The 27,023-nt window shown below is 39.1% G+C and overlaps 2 protein-coding genes across 3 annotated transcripts in view; one reads left to right on the top strand and one right to left on the bottom strand.

Moving 5' to 3' along the window:
• CDC20B (cell division cycle 20B) overlaps positions 1–21,741 on the bottom strand; it is a 62,275-nt gene extending 40,534 nt beyond the window's left edge. The window contains exons 1-2 of the mRNA XM_060007042.1: positions 21,679–21,741; positions 21,335–21,397 (exon numbers count right to left, since the gene is read on the bottom strand). Of these exons, the coding sequence (XP_059863025.1) occupies positions 21,335–21,397; positions 21,679–21,741 (126 nt within the window). The remainder of the gene's footprint in view (positions 1–21,334; positions 21,398–21,678) is intronic.
• On the top strand, positions 10,147–14,846 carry GPX8 (glutathione peroxidase 8 (putative)). Of its 2 annotated transcripts, XM_060007040.1 has the most exons (3): positions 10,147–10,350; positions 10,949–11,210; positions 14,244–14,846. In XM_060007040.1, the coding sequence occupies exons 1-3, from the start codon at positions 10,147–10,149 to the stop codon at positions 14,405–14,407; spliced, it is 630 nt and encodes a 209-aa protein (XP_059863023.1). In that variant the 3' UTR covers positions 14,408–14,846. The 2 variants fall into 2 exon arrangements, with proteins under 2 accessions (XP_059863023.1, XP_059863024.1); XM_060007041.1 differs by lacking the exon at positions 10,949–11,210.
• Positions 21,742–27,023: the final 5,282 nt, after the last annotated feature.

Here is a 27,023-nt window from a genome sequence, read left to right as displayed (position 1 = left end):
AAGGTTTTCCTGGAGTCCCAAATTTAAATATACATTTAAAAACAAAATAATCCTGAGTTTAAAAGAGGGAAAATAAAGAATTTGATGTGTCAGCTAAGAAAAATGATTTAAAAATTTCACACTGAACTGACAATGAGCCATGTTTCTCTGGCTTGTCCACTGTCACTCTCTCCATACGGTTTCCCCACCTGGGATGCTCTTCAGCAGTTCTCTAGCCCACCCTCATGGCTGGGGTCAGCCACCAACTCCTTCAGGAAAGTGTCTCTGACATTCCTTTCCTCCGCATTCTAAACTGGGTTGGGCAGCCTGTGGTGGGCTATATAATTGTGATGGTTAATATTATGCATCAACTTGATTGAGCTAAGAGATGCCCAGATAGCTCATAAAATGTAATTTCTGGATGTGTCTGTGAGGGTGTTTCTGGAAGCATTTGATTCAGTAGACTGAGTAAAGAGATCCACCTTCACAAATATGGGTGGGCACCATCCAAACCACCAGGGCCCCAAATGGAACAAAAAGGCAAAGGAAGGGCAAATTCTCTCCCTTTGTGAACTGAGACATCCATCTTTTCCTGGCCTCAGACATCAGAGCTCCTGGTCCACAGATCTTCAGACTCCTTAACATACAACAGCAGTCCCCCAGTTCTCGGGCCTTTGGACTTGGACTGAATCATACCACCAGCTTTCCTGGTTCTCCAGCTTGCAAATGTCAGGGTTGTGTGATTTAGCTTCCATAACCTCATGAGCCTCTTATCTATATCTATGTCTATATCTATACCTATAACTATATCTCTGTCTATATCTATATATCCTATTCATTCTGTTTCTCTAGAGAAATCCTAATACAATAATGGCCCCATAAGATATCCATATCCTAATCCCTAGAACCTATGAATGTTACTTTCTATGGCAAAGGGCTTTCGCAGATGTGTTTAAGTTAAGAATCTTGAGATGGGGAGAACATCTTGGATTATCTGGGTAACCCCTAAATGAAATAACATGTCCTTCTAGAAGGAGGCAGAGGGAGATTTGACTACACACAGAGGAGGAGAAGGAAATGTGACCACAGAGACAGAGACTGGGGTAATGCACAACCAAGAAATGCTGGTTCACCAGAAACGGGAAAAAGCAAGGAATGGCTTCTCCCCTAAAGCCTCCCCTGCTGATTTCTTGCCTTATGCCAGGGAAACTGATTTTGGACCTCTAACCTCCATAATTGTGAGAGAATAAATGTGTCCTGTTTTAAGCCTCCAAATTTGTGGTAATTTGTTACATCAGTCATTGGACACTAATACACAGCACTCCTGTGCTTCTATAGCTCACTATGTGTGCTTCCAATAGAGCCTGGTCACATTTTATTAATAATAACAGCATTTATCAAGCACTCAATAAGTGCCAAGCACTGAGATAAATGTATTAGAGGGTTTTTATTTAAACTTCATCACAACCCTATGAGATAGGTACAATTATATCCCCCATTCTCCAGAGTCAGAAAGTGAAGGTTAATAGGTTTGAACAAGGATAACTTGAGAAAAGATATAGCGCTGATAAGTAGCGGATCCAGGATTCAGACCACTGCACACAATTGTACACAACATTGCCTTTATGAATGGCAGCCCCTGGAGCATGCAGTGCACAGCCTCAAAACCAACCAGGGTAACCCAAGGTTTAAACTCACAAAGTGATTCAGTCCCCGTGCTTTTAGCACCTCTGCTCATGCTGTAGTCTCAATGCTTGTGTCCCTCCTCCCCCCACAAAAAAATCATGTTGAAATCCTAACCCTTAAAGGTAATGGTGTGAGTAGGTGGGGCCTTTGGGAAGTGATTAGGTCATGAGGGCAGAGCCCTAATGAATGGGATTAGTGCCCTTATAAAAGAGGCCCCACAGAGCTCTCAAGCCCCTTCTATCATGTGAGGGTACAACAAGAAGTCTGCAGCCCAGAAAACAGCCTTCAACCGACCATGCTGGGACCCTGACCTCAGACTTCTAGCCTCCAGAACTGTGAGAAATAAATTTCTGTTGTTTATAAGCTACCCAGTCTATGGTATTTTGTTACAGCAGCCCACAAAGACTAAGATGGCTTATTTTCCACTTTTCTGATTATTTTTATGTCCTTCTACTATATTATCAATTCATTAAGACCAGAGACTTTGTATTTTCTCTTACTATCCTCAGATTATAAGACATTTAGGGCATCTAGGAGCTCATGAATAAATGAATGAATCTCTTCCCTCAGAGGCAGTGAATCCTAAAAAACCACAAGGGATTTAAGAAAGAATTCAGAGGCAAGGAAATAAGCTATTTTCTTTCTTTCTTTTCCATTAAGAAGAATGATTGTCAAATTGGACAGGACATAATAAACATTTCTGCAGAAACTGGAGAGTGAGTTTTAATTAAGCAATAGATATTCATCTGGGCAATTTAAATAAGTTCAAGTCTCTGGGACCAGATAAATGAAACCTCAGAACACTGACGACACTTCCAGAATGGATACTGATTAGTGATCTATGATGACAAGTGAGAAAATGCCCTCCCCCCCTCAAATTTAGATAGACAAGTGTTCTCCATGGTTTTCCAATAGGAAGAACAAGTAACTAGAAATAAGTAGCTTTTGTCACCAGTGGCCTGGATCACACGAGTCTTACTGGATCCATGTTGGCCTGAATGAATCCACCTGTGATGTACAGAAGGGGTTCTGTCCCTGGCCTAATGCTGTTGAGTTTGTTATCAGTAGTTTGAATGGAAATTTATTTATCGAAATGGTTTTTCCTAAGGTGAGAAGAGAGTTAAAATATTAAAGGACAGAGTAGGATTCAGAATAAAGTCTGGGACAAAGACCAAAATCAGCAAAATTCAATTCAATAAGAATATGTGAACATTTTTCCCATTTAGATTTTTTTCACAGCACAGGCCTAACATGGGAAAGAACTGATAAGAAGTGAAAATGATGGGCAGTATTAGACAGCCACATCCAGAATACGAGTCAACAGTATAATGCAATTCCTTTTTTTTTAAGTAGTACAATTCTAGGCCTTGTTAAGAGAAAAACAGTGTCCAGAAGAAAAGCAAGCAAAATCTGATTATCTCTGCACCGGTCAAAACTCATCTGGAGAACCGTGGCCAGTCTCAGAACTGTTCTTTCGGAAGGAGATGGACAAGCCAGGATTCAAAACTTGATTTTATTTGGAGGAAAGAGACTGCAGTGATAGGAAGGCAGGGAACACACAGTAAAAGAGCCACACGTGAATGGAGTGAGGGCACCTGGGGCATCTAGTCCAGAGGAAAGGAGACCCAAAAGGAACTGTCTTCTTTAAAGAGAAGCAATTTATGACAAAAAAGCAAAACTTATTTTGTGTTGCTCCCTATGACAAAACTAGGATCAATGCATAGGAAGAGGCAAGTCTGTATTCAACACAAAGAACGTTCAAAGAGTTAGAACGCAATTGTTCGTAACATTTTGAATATATTGTTCTCAGTCAGCCCCTCCACTAAGGACATATGGTCTGTAATGGCACAGAGGAACATTTTTTAATAGTTATGTATTTTAACGTGCATTTTTTAATGTTTTAAATTTTTCATTGTTGATAGAAAATTTTCCCTTATAAAAATTAATTTGAGTAAAATAAGTGACTCGATTTGGACAAAAAAAGTTAAGTAACTAACAAATGGTATGCAGACAGGGCAAATCACTGAGGCAGTATGCAAATAACTACAGCTTAGGAAACACTGCTGTAGGTTGTGGTATTTCATCTTCAATGTTTTTAAACTTCTGTTCCAGGATCTATCTCCTGCTGAGGAAATGCCTGTCGCATAGTTTTAAATGACTCAAGTATTTATTAATAGAGAGGAAGAGGGAGATAAGGAAAATAAGACAAAGAAGGGAAAAGGGATGAATGACTTGATACTCCAAGCACATCAGTGTGCCTTGTTTACCTTTAGAGTTCACAACATATTGACACTAAATCGGGAGGAATTCAGGGCACCGGGGCCAAAAAATAAATAGAAAGGAACCTAGAGAGGTTAAAAATAAGGTCAGGAAGTAACAAAATGAAACAACTGGGAAAACAGAAACAAATATATATCTAGTGATAAATAATCTGACACACAAATATTCAGTGGGTGGGAAAAACCTAGACATTCCAAGGAAAGACATGCTGGTGATGCCAGGGTCTTTCTAGAACCTTATGGCAGAGACAAAAGTAACAAAGATGGTCCTTAGCTCTCAGGCATATCCCACCAACCCCTCTTCCTTAGCCTCTGAATGTCTGCCCTTCCCACCTGCCCCACCAGCAGCAGCCCAACACGGCAGCATTCTGTCCACAGGACATTTCGAAATCAGGGTCTAAATATTATTTAAAATTGATCGTGAAGAACAAAATATCTACCGTCTCATTTTTTAACTTCCAATGCCCCCTCATCCTAGGGAGCAATACAACCCAAGCAAAAACAATCAAGGTCAGATATCCTTTATTCTGCATTGCCAACACCTGCCACTGGGGGCTCCAGAGTGTCTTTAGCATCTACCCCTCCCTTTCTATCTCCCTCATCAAGGTTGCCTTCGTTAAGTACACTATCATCTCTCAGCTTGACTTGTTGCTCTGCAGGCTCTGACCCCTTCCACATAACTTCAGTACACGTGGCCAAGGTTTTGTTTGTTGTTCTCCATTCCCTCCCCTCTTCAGACCCTTACAGTGATTTCTTATAAAACTAAATGTCGGGACTTCCTTGGCGGTCCAGTGGTTAAGACTTCACCTTCCAGTGCAGGGGGTGCGGGTTCCATCCCTGGTGGGGGAGCTAAGATCCCACATGCCTCTCAAACAAAAAAATCAAAACATAAAACAGAAGCAGTATTGTAACAAATTCAATAAAGACTTTTAAAAAACAATGTACCACATTAAAAAAAAAATCTTTAAAAAAATCTAAATATCTAGTGATGAATAAAACCCCTTCACCAGAGTACTACAGCAATCTCACATATCACATTTTCTTCTAAGTAAACATATTTTGTCTATCACAGAGAAATAGTTTAATGTCATTAAAATAATTTCGGTTATAAAGTTGAAAGTCCTAAACTCTAGTCTTGGTTGTCCCACTTACTAGTTCTGTGATCCTGGGTGAGTTATTAACTTCTTCATATTTCAAAGAATTGTTACATAATGTCTGTAAAGAGCTTTATACTACACTCGATCCCCTGTAATATAAATATATGCATATTTATATACTAAATATTAAAAATAGCTTTCTACAAACATGTTATTTGTTTAGAATCATGGGTAGTACAAAGCTCTTACCAACATGTCATTTCTTTAGCACTTGGTTATTTGCTGCCTTATAATTGTTCCCTTGTTTCATGTGTGTTTTGTCTCCAAGCTTGATTTCATACTTGTGTGAGGCTGCTTACATCACTTACACTTTATTGTATCTTCTGCAGTGCCTTAGTTGGTTGACTGAGTCCACTGCTTTATCCCACTTTTGACCCAGTAGCTTCCCTTAACCTTGACCTTCTACCTCATCAATGTCTTCCCCTCCTTTAGGAAGCCTTCCTAGAGCTTCTGAAAGAGAACTGGTGGGTTTTCTAACATATGATCCCCTAAGCAGAGTAATTTGCAATGTGGATTTATTTATAATCTGAGGATGGTCTTAGTATAGACAGAACATGTAAGCAATGATGATGATCCCCAGAAAGCTGAGAGATGATGAAATCAAATATATACAGAGAAAGACTCTAGCAAGGTCCAAAATCTATCTGTGGTCACCACTGTCTAGGGTGGGTGTTCTCCAAACTACTGTCTTAAATGTTTGGTTAATGGGCCTGTATGGATATTTAGATATCATAGATATATATATACACATATGTTTATATTTATATCTCATGCTCCTAAGCCTTAAGAATTATAAAATTAACAAACTGGCTCTGATCTGATTTCGTCCTTGATAAGAGACTTACTTAAGCTTTCCAAGTAGTTTTCATATAGAGTGAATTTTCTGGTCAAACGAACAGGAAACATCAGGTCTGCACAATTGTTTTATTTCTGGTTGTAAAAACTGGCATGCTTATACAGCAATCTCTCGTAAGTTCATATAGCATAATATTGGCCTTCTCAAGTCCTTTCAGCTCTGGATCACTCAATGGGAGATTCATAGAAAACAATGGACTAGAAGCTAGCATAATGATTTTATCAAAATAATATCACCCTATGGAGTCCTGCCTGGGAGATGGTCAGTCAACATCCCTTCCAGAGTTATCCCTCTGTCTCCTCCCTCAAAGCACAGTTATAATGGAATGAGTTTACATGGTTCAAATTACAACAGGTTCTATGAATTAACTTTTAAAGCTATTTGCTTAAACAGCCTGGGGAGTTAAAGTAGCTAGTGTAGACACAGAGACACGAAACACATCTACTGTGGAAGATAAAGGGAAACCAAAGAAGCTTGTTACTCTGCAAACCAGAAAAAGATTGAGGTCTAATTTCTCAGACTTAAATGTGCCTTTGAGTCATGAGGGTATCTTGTAAAAATGCAGATTTTGATTCAAAAAAGGCTGGGATGGGGCCTGAAAGGCTGTGTTTCTAACAAGCACCCAAGCGATGGCAGTGCTGCAGACAAGGACCTGACTTGGAGGAGCAAGGGCAGAGAATTTAAGCTACGTAGCAGTGTTCGGAGGTAATATAAACACAGGCACTTTGTCTCTTTCAACAACTCAGCTAGAGAGCACCAAAGTAAAGTTATCACAGTTAAGAAGTGCTATAATACATTTTGTATTAGTATTTCTAGTTTTTACTAGAAATTATATTTACAAGAGAATAGTTTTCTTTTGTATCCATTCTTATCAGGTCCCAAGAGTGGGAGTGAAGTGGTTTATGTTCTCTGACAGGTTTATGTGCTTAAGCCGTGGGCTTTGCTCAGCTACCTCCAAACACATACCCCAGGAGCAGGGACCAGAGCAGGGCTGATAGCCTCCTTAGCATGTCCTCTAAAGCTCCAAATACCTAACGATGATGGGAAGGGACTCTCACAGCTTCTCAGATCATTCTGTGCACTTTTCTAGCACTTTCTGGAAACTTACCACAACACCAACAGTCAGGCCCTAGCGGAACAAAGTACCTTCATTCAAAACCTGCTATGTGTCCTAGAACAAAAAATTTCACAATTTGTATGGAAACACAAAAGACCCTGAATAGCCAAAGCAATCTTGAGAAAGAAAAATGGAGCTGGAGGAATCAGGCACCTGGACTTCAGACTATACTACAAAGCTACAGTAATCAAGACAGTATGGTACTGGCACAAAAACAGAAATATAGATCAATGGAACAGGATAGAAAGCCCAGAGATAAACTCACACACATATGGTCACCTTATATTTGATAAAGGAGGCAAGAATATACAATTGAGAACAGACAGCCTCTTCAATAAGTGGTGCTGGGAAAACTGGACAGCTACATGTAAAAGAGTGAAATTAGAACACTCCCTAACACCATACACAGAAATAAACTCAAAATGGATTAAAGACCTAAATGTAAGGCCAGATACTATCAAACTCTTAGAGGAAAACATAGGCAGAGCACTCCATGACATAAATCACAGCAAGATCATTTTTGACCCACCTCCTAGAGAAATGGAAACAAAAATAAGCAAATGGGACCTAATGAAACTTTAAAGCTTTTGCACAGCAAAGGAAACCATAAACAAGACGAAAAGACAACCCTCAGAGTGGGAGAAAATATTTGCAAATGAAGCAACTGACAAAGGATTAATCTCCAGAATATACAAGCAGCTCCTGCAGCTCAAATCAAAAAACAACCCAATCCAAAAATGGGCAGAAGACCTAAACAGACATTTCTCCAGAAAAGATATACAGATTGCCAACAAACACATGAAAAGATGCTCAACATCACTAATAATTAGAAAACTGCAAATCAAAACTACAATGAGGGGCTTCCCTGGTGGCACAGTGGTTGAGAGTCTGCCTGCCAATGCAGGGGACACAGGTTCGTGCCCCAGTCCGGGAAGATCCCACATGCCGCAGAGTGGCTAGGCCTGTGACCCATGGCCGCTGAGCCTGCACATCCAGAGTCTGTGCTCCGCAACGGGAGAAACCACAACAGTCAGAGGCCCGCGTACCAAAAAAAAAAAAAAAACTACAATGAGGTATCACCTCACACCAGGCAGAATGGCCATCATCGAAAAATCTACAAACAATAAATGCTGGAGAGGGTGTGGAGAAAAGGGAACCCTCTTGCACTGTTGGTGGGAATGTAAATTGATACAGCCACTGTGGAGAACAGTATGAAGGTTCCTTAAAAAACTAAAAATATAACTACCATATGACCCAGCAACCCCACTACTGAGCATATATCCTGAGAAAACCATAATTCAAAAAGAGTCATGTACCACAATGTTCATTGCAGCTCTATTTACAATAGCCAGGACATGGAAGCAACCTAAGTGTCCATCGACAGATGAATGGATAAAGAAGATGTGGCACATATATACAATGGAATATTACTCAGCCATAAAAAGAAACGAAACTGAGTTATCTGTAGTGAGGTGGATGGACCTAGATTCTGTCATACAGAGTGAAGTAAGTCAGAAAGAGAAAAACAAATACCGTATGCTAACACATATATATGGAATCTAAAAAAAAAAAATGGTTATGAAGAACCTAGGGGCAGGTCAGAAATAAAGATGCAGACTTACTAGAGAACGGACTTGAGGACACGGGGAGGGGGAAGGGTAAGCTGGGAAAAAGTGAGAGAGTGGCATGGACATATAAACACTACCAAATGTAAAATCATTAGCTAGTGGGAAGCAGCCTCATAGCACAGGGAGATCAGCTCTGTGCTTTGTGACCACCTAGAGGGGTGGGATGGGTGGGTGGCAGGGAGATGCAGGAGGGAGGAGATATGGTGATATATGTATATGTATAGCTGATTCACTTTGTTATAAAGCAGAAACTAACGCGTCACTGTAAAGCAATTATACTCTAATAAAGATGTTAAAAAAAAAACTTGCTTTGTGCTCTAAACAGGGCATTTTCTAAGGTGGCTAAAGGAACCATGGATTTCAGGATATGCAGCCCTCAATTCCCTTTCCATATCTGCCCCTAAAGTTTTCAACAAAATTAGGCCTCCTGTAGAAAGTGACAGCCACAGAAAAAAATGAAGATAATAAGCAACTAGGTGATGTACCCAAGTAGGATGGGGGATGGAGTGTTTTTGCCTTTAGTGTAGAAATATCTTATTTAATTATTAAAGTCCTGCTTTATTATACAGCTCAGTATTTTTCTATCTACAGTTTGCAGCCCATTGGTGAACCTTGAAATCATTTTCATGGTTCAGAACCAGGCTGTTTTAAAAATGCAGTAGACCAGGGTGCAACGCAGTTCAAAGGGGAAGTATCATTTAATGAAATGTCTCAGTTACACCTGTCTATGTACTGAGCTATATTGTAAAGTACATTTCTTACTATGCATCATAATCAAAAATTTGAAAAATCACTGAACTATAGCTTGCTTTATGGTAGAGGAGGGTTTTTTTAGAGCCATCATTGTTTTTAATCTATTTATTTTTACTATATTCACCTGGCATTGCCTTAGCTAGATAAGGTCATAGCGAGTAGCCTTCTCAGAAATTTCACTGCCCTTTCCACTATAAATTCCTTGAACTCATATAGCATGCTTAAGCCATATGCATTATATATACACATATAATATTAAATTCCTATAGATCATGTGTCATACTAATAGACCAATTTAATTGACATTCTGAACTATTCCTGGGTATTATACACCAAATTCCCTACATCCAGTCAATTGCTGGGAGCACCTCACAGCTTTCAAGTTACAAGGGCACCATCTTCTGGTGAAATATTTTCTTTGTTGGGCCGATATTAAAGAACTACCAAAAAATGTCCTGATTTTTCAAGCAAAAATTGCAACTGACATCATATATACATTGATATTCTTTAGAGCTTTTTACTTCATTCAGGAGTTTCACTCCATTCCCAATCTGAGAAAGGTCTTTCTATTCCTCAGCAGTGAGAGGAGCTAGTCTGTCCTTCCTGACTTTCCGTTACACTAGGCTGGTTTCAAGTTTCAGCTCCTCCTTGAATTCCAGCCTGCTGAGACTTCCCTCTAGAATCATCCAAAATGGAGCCTCTCACAGCCTACCCTCTGAGATGTTCAGGGCCCAAAGCAAAGGTATTTGCAGTTTTGCTGTCTATGGTTCTATGTACAGTAATGTTATTTCTTCTACAACTAAAATTCCTAAAACCTAAAATCAACAGCTTTTATACATTTGAAGTGAAAGATGCAAATGGAAGAACGGTTTCTCTGGAAAAGTTTAAAGGCAAAGTAAGTTGTATCTTCTGATTTTTATTTCTGTTGTTTGTCCGTGTTCTCTGCTTATTCTCTTAATAGTCCATTTTTCACTGTTAAACGGTCATATTATAATTTAGTCTTCAATGTAATGTTATTAGTATATCACTTTAGCCATCAGAGCTCTCAGTTTATATACTTCTAACTGATAACTGATTATGTTAACTGTTTGCTTTAAGTGATGGATCAATACTTTAAGTTGCTTAGGAAATTCTTAGAGTTAGTAATGTGAATATGGAGTATTCCATATAATGTGAATATGAAAGTATTAATTCCATAATCTAACAACATTAAAAAGTACTCTATCAATAATCATATTTTATCTTTTATTTTTTAAAAAAAAACTTTAGTTGAGTACATAGGGCTTTTTCAATGGTCGTGATTTTTCAGAGTTTTAACTCATGCATCCATGTTATGATTTTCAGCAGAATTGGGTATATCTAAAAGTATGAGATAACCATCTATCAAAGGTTGTATTCCTCCAAAATGGTTTAGGATTTTAACTACTTGCAAATATTTTTTTTAATCTTTTATTTGCTTCACTTTCCGGTTGGATTTTTTCTTTTTCCGGGAGGTTGCACTAGTTGTAAACGTGGCTAGTGACTGCCAACTCACAGACAGAAATTACTTAGCACTGCAGGAACTGCACAAAGAGTTTGGACCATTCCACTTCAGCGTCTTGGCTTTTCCATGCAATCAGTTTGGAGAATCGGAGCCCCACCCAAGCAAGGAAGTAGTATCTTTTGCAAGAAATAACTTCGGAGTAACGTTCCCCATCTTCCACAAGATTAAGATTCTAGGACCTGAAGCAGAACCTGCATTTAGATTTCTTGTTGGTAAATATCTACCTTGTCTCACCAATTTAATGTTTTTAATTGCTTTTCATTTTTAAAACAAATATACCAGGACTATACATTCATTTGAAATGTTTTAGTGGGAAAGTTTTATAAAACTATCAAAGAGCTAGATTCTCATCCTTTGTGACTTTCTATAAGTTATGCTTCCCTGAAATCAATGTTTTAACATCTTGGATGGCAAAATAAATCTACTCCAGTGTATTTTATTTTTATGATCATTTTCCTGAAGAATTTACTTTAAGTGTGGTCATGGCTATTTTCACAAAATATTTCAATTCTCATTTAACTAACATGTGGGCAAATATCCCTCCCCAATATTAAAGCTATACGTCCCACATCAATTTTGCTGAGCGTTATTAGTTGAACTTATCTTTGTGGTTATTTTTATGTTGCCTTACTTATCTAAGATATTATCCTCAAGGGTAAATAATATCTGTTTGCCAGGTGGTTTTTGGCAAAATTCAAAACAATATATCTTGATTTTTTTTGGAGGAGGGTAGTGTTAGTCTATCTCTGTAATTAAGCTAGCTACAGAAACCTATTTAAAGATTTTCCAGCATAAACGTGGTGCAGTATAGTGACTAAAAGCCAAACTTTGGCCCCAGTCTGTGTTGAAACCCCTGCTCCTTTACTTTTGCTGGGTGGCATTAGGCACATACTTTCTCTGTGCCCGTTTCCTCGTTTGTAAAATGACGTTATCAATAGTATCTACCCCCTAAGATTGCCTGGAGGATTAAGTGTGTTAATAATAAAAGTAAAGTACTTATTCACATACAGCTTACACTGTGGCAGACACTATTCTAAAGGACATTCAGCTCATGTCCTCTCATCTAACTTATATAGATAACAGCCTCAGTCATTTTCACTGTGGGTAATTTAAGTTTTGCTAAAACCATGACCTCATCCAGGCAATCAAGCTTCCAATCAAACAAACCAGCTAATGATGTCCTATAATATTTCATTTAAGTATGAAATCAGAATCATCCAAAAACATTATATTCAGTTTCTAGGGAAAGTCAATATAATGCCTAACACCACAAATAGCAACTAGAGTGAGGTCTTCATTCCTTTTATTTCCAGGGTGCACGGGAAAAAAAAAGCCAGAGCATGTGCCCTGTAATCATCTCTCAATTACAGCAGGCAAAAACTTGGGCACAATAGCTCCTAGGTTCTTCCCCTTTGTCACTAAGAAAGCTTCTGAAACTCCACTTACCCTGTGTGATCAAAACATAACAGTGATTTAAGGTTTCACTAAAGTTAGATGAAGCTCCAGAGACAAAGATTATAAGTTGACGGCCAAATGAAAATTAGATCTTTGAAAACTGGCCACAATGGACAGTACCTGATCATGCACTCACAAACAAGATGGCTCTGTACAGGTGTACAGGTTGTCCACTAAACAGGAGTAAGGAGGCAAACGGGGGCTGAAACACAGGCAAGTGCAAGGTATGTGCCGAGGGACTGTCCCCACCTGGAAGGGTATCTTTTTCTAATTCACACGAAGATGTTACACTGACTAGAGAGAGCCCTGCCCTGATGGGCATTATCTTTAAAAACACATTTTCCATCATAAAAATGGCTATTTTTCAAAGCGATTTTAAGAAGGCTTTAGTTAATAATATGATGTTCATACCAAGTCACTGATGTTTGAGCTAATCAGCAACACTATTAAAAATGAAATAACCAGTGTAAATGCTTGGCACAGTACACAGAATAAAACACGTATAAGTAAATATTAGGCTACTTTTCATTCATTATTTTTAACCTGTGCTCCCGCATTTGTTCTTTCCCCAGCATAAAGCAAAGTATCCCTCAATTTTAAAAACTCTAGGCAGTGTGTTCCTTCTACCTACCTCATCAGCAACGTTTTTGAAAGGATAGTTAACATTTGTTTTCTCCACTTCCCTGTCTCTGCTTCCTTCTTAGATCACTGTGTTTGGACTCACTCCATAACTCTCCTGAGCCTGGGGGGTCTCGCTGCCTGTGACTTCTACTCTGGCCCCTTCTCTTCCTCCCTTGCAGGTTCCTCTTTTCCTCCACCCTTAACGCTACTGATCCTCAGGATTCTGCCACATCCACATGGGCTCTCCTTACTCTGTCCCCTTTCCCTGGGTGAGCCCTTGCTCTTAAGCTCCGAAGCCTCCTCTGATTGGGTGTCCCACATAACCTGAATCTCCTTGTGTACAAAAATGAATTTGTCATCTTCCTCCTAAAATCTGTTTGCTTTGCCATGTTCCCTATTTTAACAGCACGAGCTCTGCAAATAGGAAGGTCTAGATATCAATCCAGGCTCTACCACTCACTAGCATGTGACTGTGAGTCCAGGCCTCCATTTGTCTCATCTGCAAAATGGGGATAATAATAATATCCAATGTTTACAGGGTTGCTGTAAAGATTAAAGGAGAGGATCCATTTAAAGCACTGAGCATACATTACTAGGCACATAATAATTATATTTTTTCTCATGTTAGTCAATAATAATGCACACAAATCCTGTATGATATAAATAGAAAAAAACTTCTACATTTCTTACCTAAATTAAGATGTATCAAAGGATATCTACAATTATTTAGAATTCCTTACTATATAACATACAACAATATTAAAAACATATATATATTTACTATAAAAAGTAATCCATACATTCCTATTACCAAAGACATTTAGAACATCACTTTATCTTTAAAAAAATGTTAAGAAACTGAAAGTTTTCACCTAGTGACAGGGTAAATTTTTTGTGGTGGAGATCAACAAATCTAAAATAAACTAATTTATTTCATTTCTTGATTCTAGGTCAGTAGAATCATCAGGGAAGTCACCAAGTATTTCTATAAATCTGTTTACACAAACTTTGAGTTGTTTTGTTTGGGTGTTTTGCTTTTTGTTTAGTTTGGTTTTTGAAATGATGACAATACTAGAACTTGATTCTAAAGTTGTAATTTATGCAGATACTAACAAAAATGAAAATCTTGAAAAAGAATTTACTCATGAAAATATATTCTCATATTTTAGATTCGTCAAACAAGGAACCAAGATGGAATTTCTGGAAGTATCTGGTCAACCCTGAAGGTCAAGTTGTGAAATCTTGGAGGCCAGAGGAACCCATTGAAATCATCAGGCCTGAGATAGCAGCTCTGATTAGACAAATGATCATAAAAAAGAAAGAGGATCTATGAAAATGCCATTGAATCATTCTAAGGCAATAGTCAGAATACAGAAATGTCTCCGTGAGGGTTTGATCCCATTTTAAATACTCTGACAATTAAATGTGGCACTGAAGGATGACTTTCCTTTTATGTTATCTTGTCAGTGACTGGTAATGAATGTCCCCACGATAGAGATGTTACCTAAAGCAAAAATGAAGAGTAGCCAAAGACTCTAAATGAAATATATTAAATACTTCATCTGACCACACTAAATAATTCAGAATACAGTCACCAATGTGCTTCAATATCCTATTGTCTGACTTGACATTTTCTAGTATCATTCTTGATGGAAATGCCAACACACTAGACCACTGTTTGAATTCAAGACACTGTGTGACATTTCCAGAGTAACTAATTATAAATGATTATTTTTATGTAATAAAAAACAAAATAAACATTGAAAATGTGAAATATAGATTCTAATCCTTATGTATTTTCATTTGTTTCAGGTACAGGATTTTGGGGGTTTTTTTAAGTACAGGTTCATGGTATGTTTTACTACACCTGGCCAAATAGTCACTTATAAGTGACATTATCACAACATTTGAAAAAGCCTTCATCTTTCTCAATATTTATTATTTTCTAGAAGCAACTCAAATTCCATAATTAGAATATTAACACTTGAGTCAGTCTGTATTTTTGAGTGAAAATCCCAAGTGTAAGAAAAAAGCCATGAGTATATGATCATTCAGCTTGATTCCCCTTCAGGTTAATTTTGATAAATTCGTTACACGTTAATTCCTTACAGGTTTTGGTTAATTCTTTACAGGTTAATTCCTTACAGGTTCCTTACAGGTTAATTTTGGTTGCTAATCTAGTCAGACTAGATTAGCCATTTGGAAAGAATTCAATGCTGCATCATTCTCATGGCTGTAGTAAGAAGAATCAACTGCAAACAGTCAAAACTCTTAACGAAGAAAAGGGAGTGATTGCAACTACATGAGTCTTAGAAACATCAGCAACCACTGAGCCTTTCGATAGAGCCACAACATACCTTTTCTCCCAAAGTCCTGATCTTTACATTTTGTCAGCCTTCTAATTATTGGAAAAAAAGCAACCTGCCAAGTTGATGAAGGTTAATTATTGCCCCATGAAATATATATTCATTTCATAAAGGAGTTAAACAGGAATACTGGAGCCAAAAACCAGTGTGAAAAAACAGTCATGTAGAATTTGGCTAAGAAGGAAGACCCAATCTAAATAACTGTGAATTGGCTCTCCAATTCTGACCTGATGAGTGAAAGTGAAGATATTTTTTTTATGGTGAAATCAGTAGTGCCACCTCAGTAATTCTGCAAAAGTGTTTAAAGTTCTTAAAAAAATCAAATATATTTCCCGGAATACCTTCTACTTCAACATAGATGTCCAACCCCCAGCTCTGAATGTATTTAGTAAGCTCTCTGATGGGGGTGGAGGTGTGGTTCCCCTCAGGTCAAGAGGATGTGCAGAGGCACCTCAAGAATAGCAGTCAATATGGTTAAAATAGTATGTTTTATATTATGTGACTTTTACCACAATAAAAAAGACATAAAAAAAAAAAAAGAATGGTGGTCACTGTGTGAGCAAAGCCCGCTTCTACCTCTCACCAGCGGCAGGTCCTTGGGCCAAGCTCGACTACTTTTCAGTTTCCTCACCTATAAATTGGGGGTGGGGTCAAAGTGAACAAAAAGCCCCTTCCAAGTTCCCAAGGGCTTTCAAGTGATCAGGAATCAGTACTAACCTGGATTGTTGTTGAAGAAATGGAAGCCACCTCACTAGTCTATCTGTCTTTTGCAAGCTTGCCCCAAAAATGCCTGTTAGCAATTTGAATTCTGGGCCTCTAAGCAAAATTTTATTTAGGATAATCCCTCCAAGTGTTGCTTCTGGAGCACTCTTGCTGTTTACCCCCGCTTACGACTTCCATGAATTCATATCAGCGCTCCAGGACGGCTGGGGTGTTTATGTGCTCACAGTCAGGGTGTGAGCAGAAGTGTATCTGCCAGCACCACAGAGGTTACGTAGACACCCCACTGCCAGATAGAGAGTAATGAGCTGGGGGACGACCAGGACTGTCCCAGAGAACGCAGTTGAGGTGTCCATCCTGCCCCAAATCACTAGTTCTCTCCAAAGCCATAAAAAGTGGGTTTTTCACTTATATATCTCCAAACTTGGTTGCCTTATTCAACCTATAATTTCTGCTAGGTTAGGCTTGATTCTCTCCTCTTGCCCCTCTGAGTATGCAGGGAAGGCAGGTAGGGATTTGAAAGTGTGTCATACAGGTGTCCATTCAGGGTTCTGTAACAACCAGGCTATGTGTGATGAAAGAGAGGAGAGCCATTTGCTGATGTGCCGCCACCCAGACCTCAAATGTCTCATATGAATACCGTCAGGCAAACACACAGAGAAAAAAAATGCATTTTTCTTGAACTAAGCACAATACCTTCCCTATCTCAGCATCAAGAAGTCTGGGACAGGGCTTCCCTGGTGGCTCAGTGGTTGAGAGTCCGCCTGCCGATGCAGGGGACACGGGTTCCTGCCCCGGTCCGGGAGGATCCCACGTGCCGCAGAGCAGCTGGGCCCTGGAGCTATGGCCGCTGAGCCTGCGCGTCCGGACACTGAGCCTGCGCGTCCGGAGACTGTGCTCCGCAACGGGAGAGGCCACAACAGTGAGAGGCCCGCGTACCGCTAAAAAAAAAAAAAAAAGTCTGGGACATAAACTGCTACGAACTGCCTGAACTGAGAAGTATAACAAAAATAGTAGGCATCCCATAAAAGAGTATTCAGCAGTTGTCCTCCTGACAAAGGAAAGGGACAAAATCAAATGCTTTTATCTGTGGTTAATAATTCATTGACAAAGTTTGTTTTTGTTTGTTTTATTTGGGAAGTGGAGAGGAGTACTTCCTACTAACTTCTGATCATCATCTTATGGCAGATGTAAAAATACAGAGTGTTGGAGAGTGGAATAAATATGAATTTGCCTGAAATATTCCCAAAAAATTGTACTTCATTTTTGAAATTGCGTACTAATTATAGCATACCTATAGTATGTATATATGTACATATACATGATTCTTAATAACTATAGTATATATAGCATATATACAGTGATGACTGGTAAATGTTTAACAACCAAATCTCTGGAGGAGTCGTCCCAATTTGCAGCATTTGCAATTTCTATGGTGTGAATGCTCCCACATGGTCAATTTTAATCTACTAATGGTTTGATAACTGGCTTGTAAAATTTCTGAAAATTTAACAATCAATTCTCACAGACCAGGACAAGCTGGCTCCAGCACAACAAAATTTTTAAAATCAGACTTACGGTAATAAGGATCTCCACAGAGAAAAACCTAAAGCAAAAACATATCACATATACTCTTTATTTTTATTACAAATATATTATTTTGACAGGTTATATATAAATGTGGATGTATATGCAGTTATACTGAATTATGAAAAGCTGCTAACATTATAACTGTATAATCACACTATAATCTAACGACGTAACTGGATTGCCTGCAGGTAATTTCAAGTAGGAAAACACTCCAGTAAAAAATAAGAAAAAAAAAAATATATATATATATAGAGAGAGAGAGAGAGACAAAGTCTAAGAAGGAAAACAAAAACTAGTTCTCTACATTTATTTTCTTTAAACATATTAACTGTTTCAAGACTGCCCGATGTGAGCGGGAAGGTCTTGGGTGATCCCTGTACAAAATCATGTGTATTCCTGCTAACGTGTTCCTTTGAAAGAAAAATGTCATGTTTGGGTGCAGCTAACATGGGGACGCTCTGTATTTATCCCTCAGCTTGACTTCATGTTCCCCAGGGAATAATAAAATCCTAATAACTGTTATACCAAGAAACTAATACATCACACTTCTTCCCACTCTTCTTGTTCCCTCCTCCCTCTGAACGGTTAAGGCCACACCTTGCCAAGGGAAGCATTCTCTTTTGGGGGCAGAGGCTGGTGGGGGAGAGCCATTAAAGAGCACTGAGAAACTCGGACATTTTCCAGAGGGTGTGATGGGAAGCAATTACATCCCCAGCACCAGTGAACAGCAGTGGCTGCCCCCAGAGAAGATACTTCCAACCAGCTTTGCCTCCCTCCTCCTCTTTTTTTCAACCCACTTCCATCTTCTCTTCCTCTGACATCCCAAGTGTGGATCCCTCTCTTTCCTTCCACTCTTACGAAAACGTTTTCTTTTTGAATTTAAACATTTAATCACCTCCTTACCCATTGACCTCCTTGTTTATCTTTACTACACTCGATTCTTTCTTTCCTTTCTCATCATCTCAATAATAGGAACTGAACTATGTATTCTTTTTATTGAGTATAAATGTTGGCATTTTATGTCTTGCTCTTTAAAAAAAATTTTTTTAAGTAAAACACAAAGGACAAGCCTTCTAAATTTAGTAGGTTTTATTTTTATCAACAGATCAGTGATTTTCTATAGAAAATAACATGTTGAAATTTAACCTTAAAAAAAGATGAAAACAATATTTACATTAAAGGAATACTTAAAACACAAAGATGCTGAAATGGAATGATACTAGGCAACAACAAAAAGAGGATGAGATTTGAAAGTAACAATATGCGTAAGAATCAAATTATAGTTACCTCTTTAACCCATGGTTCTAGAAATGTTTACATTTAAATAAGGTAAGAATTTAATTTTACCCATAACTTATAGTCCAATGCAGTAGAGAATGTGATACATTTCTCACTTCTCATTTAGGGTGTAAATAATTGACCAGACCACCAAAGTCAGTTCCATGAACTTGCTGCAAATGTTTATACAACCACAGTGTGTCTGGGACCCAGCACACACCTGACACGGCTCCATGAGTCAAAATGGCCTCCAAGGGAATGAGAAAATATTTTAAATTATATTGTGCGGTCAGTTCTCCCCCTTCACAAGCTAAATATCATGCTCTCTTCCAAACACTGTATGAGTCTGTGATTTTACAGAAAATGAAGACTCAAGGCAAATCTTCCAAACAATTTAGCCCCATCCCCTAACCCCCAAAATCCCCAATTCTCTTGATATTCAAGTGAAAATGTTTTAGTTGACTGACTCATCTGGAAAGTTACTTCAATTCTCCCTTTAGCTGTACACACCCTTGGTAACTGAAACCTACTCTAATGTCAAATTAAGAAACTAATGATCCAGAAAGAATTCTAAAGACTTAGTTGAAAGTTGAAAATTTGAGGAAACATTTTAGGTTTTCCATTCCAAATTGTCATTATATTCTAAATTTTATATTTAAAATAAATATATAATTTCACAAATACTTTAATACTGTCTACAAGTATTAGAGACTCCAGAATATTACCTGAAATTTTTAAAATAATTAATTGGAGTAGTTTCTTCAGCATTATAAAGCTGTTTGTTGTATTATAACTGAAAAGTAGTAATAAACATTATGGTAAAGAGTGACCCGGTTCATGGCAAAAAGTACACATACACACAAACATACACACATATTACTTACAGATTTAATTATACTCTGATGTTCATTGTACATGCAATGAGATAGCAGTTGCATGTTAGCTGATGCCATTCACATATTCAACCAGCTAACAATACACTGCCAACCCATCACACACAGGTAACCAGTGTACTTCGTTAACAAGAAGAATTTATCCAGAAGCAAGTGGCAGGGTAGTTGTGGCTGCTGAATTGACCCAAAGCAGCCAGCTAACAATACACTGCCTACCTGATTCAGGTCACCGCTGCTTTTCATGGCCCATAAAGTCACTGAGGCTAAATTTGTAACATGAAACAGTGGCAGAACTTTCATCTTAATAGTCACATTAAAGAAAACTTACAGGCAAAACCTGTTCCTCCAAAAATACTATAAGAAATAAAACCAATATTTTCTTTAATCTATGCAAAAACTTAAAAAGAAAACTTTCAAAATACTTCCACTTAGGTTTTACAAATTAAAGGCTCGGATACTGCTATACAAGTGAATTAACAAAGTTATACATAACTGTAGCTTTTCCCATTACTTCTATTTACTGACGAAAAGACCAGTTGTGTGTATCAGGTAGTCAAATATCTAGGAGCCATGGTGATACAAAAGGTAGGCAAGACAAATCTTCAGCTTTGTTTGGGAAAAATAAATATTAAAGTATTTAGGGAATTTTAGGAGTCAAATGTCATTTGTTTTCTCTGGCTACAAAGGCTATTAGTCATTGAATTCTGAAAGTTATGTGTTCAATTTATTGTGTCACCAATTAAATACAGAAAAATTTAAAGAAGGTCTAGAAAAAAATCTATAAAACTGGTGATGGTTTTGAAACTAAAATCTATAAGTAAAGACTAAAGGAATGTGAACTATTTAGCCTAGAGAGAAGCAAGGTGAATCCTGATAATTATTTACACTGATTACAAGAGACGCTAAAGGCCTTTGGGTTTGGACTTTCAAGGTGAAAAAGTACTACATGGGATCAACTGTTAAATTACTAACCTAAGGGCCGTAGATTATGCCACTTCTCCTCTTGACCACAAGATAGCACCATTTCCGTTTCTTTGGGGGGCAAGCTTATGAACACAACAGAGGGGAGTGCAACTAGCAACTGTTAAAATGAAATTATAACAGCCAGCTAAAGATGCACTGCCTACCTGACACACCCAAGCTTCATCTTTTGCTGTAGAGGCAAAAACTAGAACGTAACATTCAGATTAAAATGATTACCATTATTTGTCAGTCAGAGATCTTCAGTTTCTTACAAAAATGTTTCAATATATACTCTTTAATATATAGACTGTAGTTAGTGATAGTATGAGATTTTTTAAATTTTTCGTATTTTCAGACCAATTCATACTTCCAGCAAATATCTTTAGCAAGAATTAGTTTGTTCGAGGTCATATTCAAGACAGAGAACTGGAGTAAGCACTGGACACTCACCTTGGGAGAATCTTGAGCTCTCTTCTGTTTCATGTCTTTGGCGAGCACCCGCATGACCTCCTCCTTTGAAAATACAGACAACATATATGAATATAAACTGTTTAGGAAAATCATAATATTAGGCGTGGAATGTTTCTAGATCCTTACTTAGTCAAACTACATTCACTTTTCTTAGAAAGAAAACAGGCACCGCCAGAATATAACTAAATTACACAACTCAAAATTAAAATCAGGATTTAGAGTTTTGAACTACCTCTTGGTCCTAAACAGGTATTATAAACGGTGCCTTCGACAAGAAGTCCCTTTAGGGAGTTGGGGCGAGGAAACAAAAGGGCGTTACTCACCCATAGGATCTCTTCTTCGGTCCGGACCCTCCTCCGGGCGGTGCGCTCAAGTTTCCACTCCATCTCTGGAGGAGTTTGCCCTACCTGGCTGGAGAGTAGCCTCTCCTCGACCGCTTTTGGTTTTGCCCCCCAGGTCTAAGCCAGTCTTGACTCTTAATCATCAAACCTCTGGAGTCTTGTCCCCCAGGACGATCATATTTAACTCCTAACCTCCCATTTTTCCCCACTCCTCCCACCGCTCTCAGCGAGCTTTCCCCAGGGTACGGTTTAAAAAGCCGGCGGGGCGGCAGCCAGAGCGGGAATCCCCCTCTCCGGCTTCTTATTGGCCGGCGCTTCGGTGACGTCAGAGCCCGGGAGGGCTTCCCCCTGCGCGCGCCTGGGTCCTCACTCTCTCTCTCTCTCTCCCTCTCTCTCCCCCTCCCGGCCGGCGGCCGCGCCCCGCAGCCTCCAGCTCTTTGTCCGCGGAGGCGCGCACAGGAGCGCCAAGCTTTGCCGCGAGCGGTGGCGGGCCTGAGCCGGGCCAGGAGCGGAGGGCTGGACAGCTGCAGGAGGCAAGGCCGTTGGCGGGCGAAGAAGCGGGTTCTGGGAATTCACGTTCTTTTCATTTTAGAAACAAAAATGTTCTGTAATAACGAACTCTGCTCCGTTTTCCTCGGCCCCCACTTCTCATTCTCCAACCCCATCATCCTGCCTCTGCCTCTGAGGGATCGGAGGGGTGCATAACTCTCCGGCCTCCTCTCTTTTGACGCTAATCACCCTTTGCTTAAGCTACTGAGTCTAGGCGTGTTCCCTCAACGTGTCATCAGCTCTTCCTCCACTTTCAAACGGACAAGAAAACGTGGCAAGATTTCTATGCTAATGAGAAAGGGGGGAATCATTGACATATTTATTCAAGAAATTCTTCTTTGCTCTAACCATTTGGCAGTGGTCATGTTCTCTCACTTCGGCTTCTGAGCTTTCCCTCCTAACAATGGTTAGTGAAAGTTGGTGAAACGGCCGGTGACGGGGAGGACCTGATAGGGAGTGAAGACCCAGCAAGAAAGCTGAGCAGACTGGGGGCTAAGTGATAAAGGAGACGATGATATTCGGGGTTGAGGGAGGGGTTTGGAGGAAAATAAGCCAGTTGGGCTGTGCACACCTGAGCTGCCAGGAGAGGAGAGCTGTGCCGTATGGCATGGGGGGAAACTGTCTGGGAAACCTCTGACAGTCTAGCAGTCTGCTTTTCCCCCCTCATTACCTCCTCCCTCCTCTCCACCACCCCCCCACAATTGAAATTGGATTGCTTTCCCTCCAATGCAACATGTGGGTTTGTGCATTGGGGAGGGGGAAGGGCTAATAGATATCAGATAGTCAAAATGGTCAGTGAGTTTTAAAATCTAAACTCATTTCTCCTGCTTTCCTTCATACTGAAATAAAAATGGCCTCAAGGCTAAGATCCAATCTTAGGCCAGTTCTCCATTTACATGATAAAGGGTTAGAGGAAATGCTGCACAGGGTAACTTAATCTTCAAATGAGATTTATCAAAATGCTTGCTAGTCAAATAACCTTCAGATTAAAAGACCTCTAAGTTTCACCCACAAGAATTCCACTTTCCTTGCAGTGCATTCAAAGGATACTCATTCCAACTTCCAGTAAATCCTTTCAGCAAACATTGAGGCTAAGTAAAGTGAAATATCATTGGATGAGAGTCAGAAGTATTGTTGATTTAAAGGATTAGTTTTCAATACCAACTAAAAGTAGCAATACATTGAAATAAAATTAAAAACTTCTAATCTTAGTTCTATTTAAAATACCATTTTATATTCACCCATTTATAAGAATGGGTACAAACATGGGAGTAATAAAAACCAATTCAATTAATGAGCTTGTAAATTCATGTAAATTGGGATTTCAGATCCCATGTTCCTTACAAGTACTAAGAATAGTGAATTATTCATTTAGAATTCAGTTATCTATAAGTAATACATTCAACAATTCTATTTTAGCCACTAATTCCATGGCATATCACACAGCCTCCAAATGCCTTTTCCCCCCTAGTGTAAAGTAGAAAAATATTAGTCAAAATCTTCCTTTTAAAAGTTATTGTGCATTTAAATATTCAGATTGAAATTTAACATCAGAATAATGTCAACAGAAAAATCACCATTTGGCAAACACCACATACTGTCTCAGTCAGGAACCATGAATGCTAAAATTGGTGTGCATGTGATGAGGATGTTTGCCTCCTATGATTAAATACAAAAAGAAAAATTACAGCTTTTCGTTGGACAAACCTGGCAGACACCACCTTAACAAAGTAATCGATTAAGGTCACCATTAATGACACACGGACATCATGTGCCTCTTGATATAATGTACTGGGAAGGGTACAATATTACCTCTGTAATATTTTTGCCAAAAAAAAATTATAACTTGAATAATGAAAATACTAAACAAACCCAAATTGAAGGACATCCACAAAATAATTGGCCAGTAATACTCTTCGAAAGGGTCAGTCATGAAGAAACACTGAGAAACTGTCACAGATCAGAAGAAACTAAGTAGACATGACAACTGAATGCATTATGAGATCCTGGATTGAAATCTAGACCAGAAAAAAAAAAGGACATTTGTTGAATAATTGTAGAAATGTGAATAATATCTGTAGATTAGTTAATAGAGTAATAGTAATGCTAATTTCCTGTATATAATCATTTATTATGGTTAAGTGTTAATATTTAGGGAAGTTGGGTGAAGGATACAATGGGATTCTTTGTACCATTTTTGTAACTTTTTCTAAGTCAAGTTAGTTCAAAATGAAAACTTAAAATAAAAAAATTAACATCATGTGGTCATACAAATAGAAAAACTATGGTACACCTGTTTAGGAGAAAAAAGATATATTCTATAAACATTTTATCTTAATTTGTATCAAATATGTTTTAGGAATAATGGCTAGTTCAAATGTTCAGGTGCCTGTGAGTAATTACCTGTTTTCAAAATGTTTCCTCTTTGAGAGTGGGTTTGGAAGGTAGATTTATAATAATGAGAAAGGCTGTGAGGACTCCTCGGCAAAGGGCAAAGGCCACTTGGAAAGACTTTGAATAAGAAGGTGAGGGGGAAACAGGTAGAGTAGTGAGGCAGAGAGAAGGGCGAGTGGGAAGAAGCTTTTCCTGACTCATCTCTTGTCGGTGCTCTGAGTCTGAGCAGGTCCCTACCTATGGGAAGCAAAAGGATAGCCAAGCTTCCCGAATGCAGATTATTTTTCAGTTACATGATCACACTTTCATGCTAAATAATAATAATATTAAGTAGCTCAGAAATGTACAAAGTAAGCTCCCTCCCTTCCAGTGCATTTACATACGTACACATAGATAATTTGGCGCTGTGAATCTTTCTACATAAATGGGATCTTACTATACTTATCGGTTTTGCAACTTGCTTTTTCTACTTCACTGATTTCAGTTGCTTTCCAGAAATGCAAACCGGAGAGCCCCTCATCCCCAACTCCAACGGTCGGTTGTCGCGTCCCTCGGGCAGCTGCTCCTCCCGCCGGACTGGAGGCTGGTCCCGCGTCCCGGCCGGACCTCCCCCGGGCGCCCCACCTCCCCTGCGCCAGCCAGCCCGGCTCGCGCCCCCAGCTCCCGCGCGCCAGCCCGACCCTCCCTGCGCGCTCCTTACTGGACAAAAGGGACGGTTGGGGTTCGCTCCAACGGTCCCCGGGGCACGTGCCCCGCGGGTGGTGGGTGGGAAAAGCGCCAGCTGATGGGGATGTATCCAGCTCCAGCCTGCGTGGGACAGGTGGGGACGCTGGATGAAGGGGGACTTCCCTCACTGCGGAGGAGTGAGGGGAAAGGAAGGGAAGGAGACCATCGTGTCCCGGACTAATAAACTCTCTGAGCGGGACTGCTCCCCAGAATGTATAGCTCAAAATAGCGCTGGGGAAGGAATCAGTGAATCTCTTATAATTCAGACTCAGTAGGACAATAAAAAAGTAACCTGAGAAGGTTTTAGCAACGTAAAAAAGCCTCAGTCAGAAGAGCAGTCAATAAACTACGTCACCTCTGGTTACATGACTTATTATTTATCAATTATAAGTAGTTTGTGTATACGTATATTGTCCCGTTACTGAATGATTTCTAAGTAGTCTATCCTTTAAAATGTCTTTCTCCAATACAAAATAATATATGGTGAGCCCAATAACTTATGAGGTATTGCAGTAAAACTCTCACCACAGTCACCAGAAAGTTCCAGAACTGAGCAGAAGTTCACGATATGAGAATGTCTGGGTAACTTTGTAAGTAACTCAATAATAACTAGAAAATATTTTAGGTTGTTGTCCTGACACTTTCTAATTACCTTCTTACCTTATGAAGTACTTCTAAAGTTTTCAATAACTAGATTTAGAGAGCATTAGAGATTAGGTTAATTGTACTAAATGTATATATTAATTTAGAGATAATTACATATTGTAACATAATTTCTTCCCATCCGAGAACGTGGGATGACTTTTCTTTTGTGCAGATCTCATTTTGTCTCTCAATAAATGTGCCCTCACTTTGTTCAAAAAAATAAATAAAATAAAATGTCTTCTCCATCCATACCCCAATTAATGAAGATGGGGAATAAAGTCTGCCCAGCTGAAAGTATGAAAATCATATCACTTCACCTCCAACCACTTCAAGCATTTTCCCCTTCTCTTTTTCTCTGTGGTACAGCTCTTGCATAGGGTACTAAGCTACCTCCCCATGATTTTAAGGAATGTAAGGAAACTATCAAACTGAAATGAGTACATATCTGTATAAAACAACTGATGAAGTCAGGCTTATGAACATGGTACCCTCCTCAAAAGAGGGCTCATAAATGCTCTAGACCTGATAATCCTTTTACTAGATATCCTACCAGCACTTGAAATACAACATAATCCAAAACAGAATTGGGAATCTTTCCCTATTCCCATTCTCCCCAAACCAGCTATTCCTCTGCATGCACCTTGTTCCCAGTATCACTTATCTTCCTTGTACAGCAAAGTCAAAGCCAGCCTTAACTCCTCTTTCCCATGTGCCCAAATCCAACTATCAAAGACAGTCATTTTCACCTCTGTAGTACGGATTACATCTGCCCTCTTCGTCAATGATTACAAGAACCTAACTGATAATTCAACCTCCAGTCTATTCTCCTCTAGTCCGTTCATTTAGCATGTTTATTCGCACCCAGCAAGTGCCACGCACTAGGCAAAGTAGTGGAGATCCAGTGACAAAACTATAGAAGGCAATAAGCACGATCTTGCGCTGATCATATTTCTCCCGTGCCCTAAATCTGGGAAAGGATCTTTCTTACACATAGAATTAAGTTCTAAACTTCC

This window comes from Delphinus delphis, chromosome 3 (genome assembly GCF_949987515.2).
Source record: "Delphinus delphis chromosome 3, mDelDel1.2, whole genome shotgun sequence".
NCBI lineage: Eukaryota > Metazoa > Chordata > Mammalia > Artiodactyla > Delphinidae > Delphinus > Delphinus delphis.
This window is presented reverse-complemented; position numbering and strand designations above follow the sequence as displayed.